At 36.1% G+C, this 5105-nt stretch overlaps 1 protein-coding gene across 1 annotated transcript; it reads left to right on the forward strand.

Annotated features, from left to right (window-relative positions):
- Positions 1-3807: 3807 nt before the first annotated feature.
- On the forward strand, positions 3808-4761 carry LOC100935126 (olfactory receptor 52N5). The gene has a single exon (XM_003764864.1). It carries the CDS (start codon positions 3808-3810, stop codon positions 4759-4761), a length of 954 nt encoding a protein of 317 aa, XP_003764912.1.
- The last annotated feature ends 344 nt before the right edge of the window (positions 4762-5105 follow it).

Here is a 5105-nt window from a genome sequence, read left to right on the forward strand (position 1 = left end):
AGCCCTGGAGCCAGAGGATCCCAAGTTCAAATCCAGCCTCAGGTACTGGCTAGTTGTATGAACTTGGCGAAGTCACTTAATTAATCCCAATTGCCCCAAAACAAAAAAGCAACAGTATACCTCTACCATGCCTCCATGACAGGCTTTTAGTCTATTATCTTTTATTTATGTTTTGTTCCCAGATGGAATTTGTTAATCTTCAATGATAAAATATCTTCCTCAATTGATCTTTACCCGAATGTTCTCCACAATGAAACATGATAGATTGAATCACAATGCTCAGTCCTTTTGAATTTGAGGAGCTGATTGGACATATATAGTATGTGGGAATGTCACATAATTAGATAATGTGAGTCTGGAACACAGATAATTCAAAATATGGTGACAAAAATTTACTGATAGCAAAAAGTTGCTGACCTATTATGTAGTTTAATTCTTTTTTTTTTTTTTCCACTCCTATGACTTGGTTCATCCTGAATTGAGTCTGTTTAGTTGACTCTTTTTGTCACTTTCTATTGTATGTTCTCTAATCTAATAGAATGTTTCCTTTCACTTCACAGGTTATTTTTCTTTAAAGTTTTCCCAAGGCCTCACATAAGGATGTTTTGCCAGGGCAGCCCTTGGGCTCCTGTCCTCAATGTGCCTGTACTCCTGACTACTCACAGGGCCTGCTCCCTTGAGTATGAGATATTGTTTTTTTGGACATCATAGTTAACATTATCATTAAGGTATGAAGACCTTGAATTTCATTTGTGTTATAAAATGAAGGATGCACTATTGTGAGGGAAAAGCAAACATCAATTGCAATATAGGAAAACTGGATTCTAGTTCTGATTTTTCTATCAAGTCATTTCTGTAACCATAGATGTTATATAACCTATCTGGGTCTTAGTTTCCCCCCATTGTACAGTGTTGGAGGTGAGGTGGGCTTGGACTAACACTTGGGCATGACCTTTTCTTCAATGAAAAACATTTTTCATGTTATTAATAGTTTTTTCCTTATATATCCTTCATTTTTTAATGTCTCACTTCCCCTTCTATTTAACAATTTCTTGATTGTATCAAAAAAACCAAACAAGAAAAAAGAAAAAAATCAGTTTAGTTTTACTAAATAAAAGTTTTACACAACAAACATTTCAAATTCAATATTCCATACTCATAATTCCCCCAACTATGCAATAAATGGAGTAAGATATATTTTTCTGTTATTGTTTTCATTTATATTTTGTAATCATTGTACATATAACTATCCTGGTTCTTTTTACATCACATTGTCTCAATTTACTTGTCTTTCATTTTTATCTAAATTGTTATATTCATTTTTTCAAATGACACACTGATATTCCAGCATATTCACATACCACAATTTGTTTAGCTATTCTCCTCTAAATGAGCATTTATTTTGTTTTCAGTTGTTTGGTACCACAAATAATGTTTTATGAATTTGTTGATATCTATATGACCTTTGTTTCCATCTTTGGCTTCCCTGAGATATCTGTCTAGCAGTGTGATTGCTGGGTCAAAAGATGTGAATATTTAAGTCACTTTGTTAGCATAATTCAAAATTGCCTTCAAGAATGATTGGTTCCATTCACAACTCAACTAAGAGTATATTAGTAATTTGTCTTCCTAAATTTCCTTCAACACTGACTAATCTCATTTTTTTTTGGTCATTTTTACCAATATTCTGAATAGAAGGAAACACCTCAGAGTTATTTGATTATCTTATCTATGATTTGGAAAAATCTTTCATTTGTTAATTTTAACAAATTTAATTTGTTTAATTTTAAAAATACTTCCTTTAAGAATCTTTTCTTAAAATCATCCAAACATGTATCTATTGGGAAATTGTAATGGGCTGGAGAAATATACTTGGAACAAGGTGTTAACTCAGTGGAATTGAAAAGACAATGGTTATCTAGTTTAGCATAGTAATTAGCATAGAATTCTGTAGTTCAGTACATGCACTTAGCACTTAATATAGTTCTACAAGATTGACACCTATTCTACAAAATTCACACCTATGATGATGTAATTATAATAAAGCCAATAATAGCCAACAAGGGTTGGAGGAGAGATATTCATTCCATCTCACACCATCTGTGGTGGCTAGCCTATTACAGGAAATAATCTTTGGTCTTAGAGGAATCATTGTTTATAGCATTTTGTTTTAACATCTATTTCATTTATTTTGATATTTCAAAAGAATTACTATTCTACCAGTGAAGATAGTCCTATAATTGTAGTTCTTCCTCATGATATAAACAATAACTGAGAAAGAATGTTGCACCACTGAACCAAAGTCAGCAATACAGTTTAGCCAATGGATTCTTAAATTTTTCCACTCATAGCCCCTTTTTGCCTGAGACATGCCCCAAGGTATGTAGGTATATAATATAGGTATACAAGTCAAACATTTACCTGATAATAAATCATAATTTCAGAATTAAGACCGCATAGGGGATTGCAACCCAAAGTTTAAGAAACTGGAGTCTAGATTGTCAGTATCTTCTCCTACTGTTTTACTTACCAATTTTGTTGAGACTTTGACCAAACTAAAACTGGTCTTTTTCTCTAAAAGGCTTTTTATTCTAAACAAAGGGACTCATAATTAAACACACAATTTGGTTAATGTTTTCTATTTGTTATTTAGCTGTGCTACCATATGTCATCAGTGTGGCGGTGATACAAAGCAGGATTCTTGTATATGCTAAGAACTTAAAAAAAAATTGATTGATTAGCATATTAGAACAGTTCCTCTGAGTTTTTTATATAGATTCTCCTTAGATAAAGGCTAGTGTTATGGTCAGAAAACCAAGGGACTATGTCCTTCAAAATATGGACTCCTGTAGTTTCATTCTAAAGGCAAAGTCAGTTATATAAGGTTCAAGAGAAATTAGAGAGGAAAAAGGTTTTCCTATTAAAAAAAGAGGAAAAAAAAGCAGACTCTGTGAAGATATAATCATAGCTTTGATTTTGTGCATATGTGCTAGATGTAAGTTAATGATTGGGCAGCTAGAGAGTGCAATGGATAAAGCACTGACCTAGAGTTAGAAAGATGAGTTCAAATCCAACCAAAAGATGCTTATTAGCTGTGTGACCCTAGTCAAGTCACTTAATTCTATTTGCCTCAGTTTCCTCATCTGTAAAATGGGGATAATGATAGCACCTACCTCCCAGGTTATAACCAGCAAATGAGATGATGATTGTACATGACTTAGTATTAAATAAGCATCTTATAAACATTAGCTATTATTAGTATTTTTTCCCAAAGATAACAGTAATTCCTCAGGATCATACAAATAGTAAGTATCTTAAACTGGATTTGAACTCAGGTTTTCCTAACTCTAGGCTTAATGCCCTCTCCACTGAACTATCTTCCTGCTTCTTAAAGCAAGCACTATATCAATGTTAGCTATTGTGATTAACTTTTGAGTCAAAGAACAGAATTTTATCTAGAATTCACTTTCTCTCAGCTTATCTGTCCCATGCTGAGGTGTTTATTTCCTGTTGAAGTTAGGAAGAATATATCTGTCTTTTTTTTTTGGCTGAGGCAATTGGGGTTAAGTGACTTGCCCAAGGTCACACAGCTAGGAAGTGTTAAGAGTCTGAGGTCAGATTTGAACTCAGGTCTTCCTGACTTCAGGGCTGGTGCTCTAACCACTGTGCCATCTAGCTGCCCCATATCTCTGTATTCTTTAAGAAGTTTTGAATCATACATTGTTTTTTCTTCCTAATTTCCTTTCTTTCCCTCTGTCCCCAGGAAAATGAATCTGTTTTAAGCCACAGGGCTCTCTGAAGACAAGCATGTTGCTTCCCAATAGCTCCTACGTGGCCCCAGGTTCTTTCATCTTGAATGGCATTCCTGGCCTAGAAGCTTTGCATATATGGATCTCTCTCCCTCTCTGTGCTATGTATGCCATATCTCTTGTGGGTAACCTTGGCCTTGTGTATCTCATCCAGTATGAAGAGTCCCTTCACCGGCCCATATACTTCTTCCTGGCAATGCTGTCTCTCACTGACCTTCTCACCTGTACCACTACCCTCCCCAATGCACTGTGCATCTTCTGGTTCAACTTAAAGGAGATCAAATTTGACACTTGCCTGGTCCAAATGTACTTTGTCCACGGGTTTACGGGGGTGGAGTCTGGGGTACTTATGCTCATGGCATTGGATCGCTATGTGGCTATTTGCTACCCCTTGCGCTATGCCACAATCCTCACCAATCCCGTTATCGCCAAAGCTGGGCTTGCCACCTTCCTGAGGGGTATGATACTCATGATTCCTTTTCCCTTCCTGGTCAAACGTCTACCTTTTTGCCAAAGCAATGTCATTTCCCACACCTACTGTGACCATATGTCTGTGGTGAAGTTATCTTGTGCCAGCATTAAGGTGAATGTTATCTATGGCCTAATGGTTGCCCTTCTAATTGGTGTTTTTGACATATGTTGCATCTCTGTGTCCTATACCATGATCCTCCGAGCTGTGGTGAGCCTGGCATCCACAGATGCAAAGCAGAAGGCCTTTAGTACCTGTACAGCCCACATTTGTGCCATCATCATTACATATGTTCCAGCCTTTTTCACCTTCTTTACCCATCGCTTTGGGGGGCATACCATTCCACCATCTCTCCACATAATTGTGGCAAATCTCTATCTGCTCTTACCCCCAACCCTGAATCCCATTGTCTATGGGGTGAAGACCAAGCAGATCCGGGACAGTGTCATCAGGTTCTTCCATTGTGACAAAGAGGAAGGATGAATTGAGACATTTTGAAAGCTACAGAAAATAAGATTATGATAGGATATGAAAATGGAGACTAATAGTTTGCTCAAATTTTTTTCTTATCACTTTTGTGTAAGTCACCAAATGGACCTCTAATAACTATGTTTACCCATGTAATTCTATGTTGCTCATATACATTACCTGTGGTCCTCTGCACCCAGTCTTTCAGACAGAAAGCACGACAGAAAAACAAACCAAACAGCCACCATAACAACATATAATCGGTCATCATCCTTAGGCTATTGACAAAGAAGGGGGAATATGTTTCTCTATTCCTTCTTTAAATCAAAATGAAATATATTCTTAGGTATATGAAATAT

This window comes from Sarcophilus harrisii, chromosome 3, assembly GCF_902635505.1.
Source record: "Sarcophilus harrisii chromosome 3, mSarHar1.11, whole genome shotgun sequence".
In the NCBI taxonomy this organism is placed as follows: Eukaryota; Metazoa; Chordata; class Mammalia; order Dasyuromorphia; family Dasyuridae; genus Sarcophilus; species Sarcophilus harrisii.

Coding starts and splice junctions, on each gene's coding strand:
- LOC100935126 (XM_003764864.1), top strand. CDS start 3,808: ATGTTGCTTCCCAATAGCTCCTACGTGGCCCCAGGTTCTTTCATCTTG.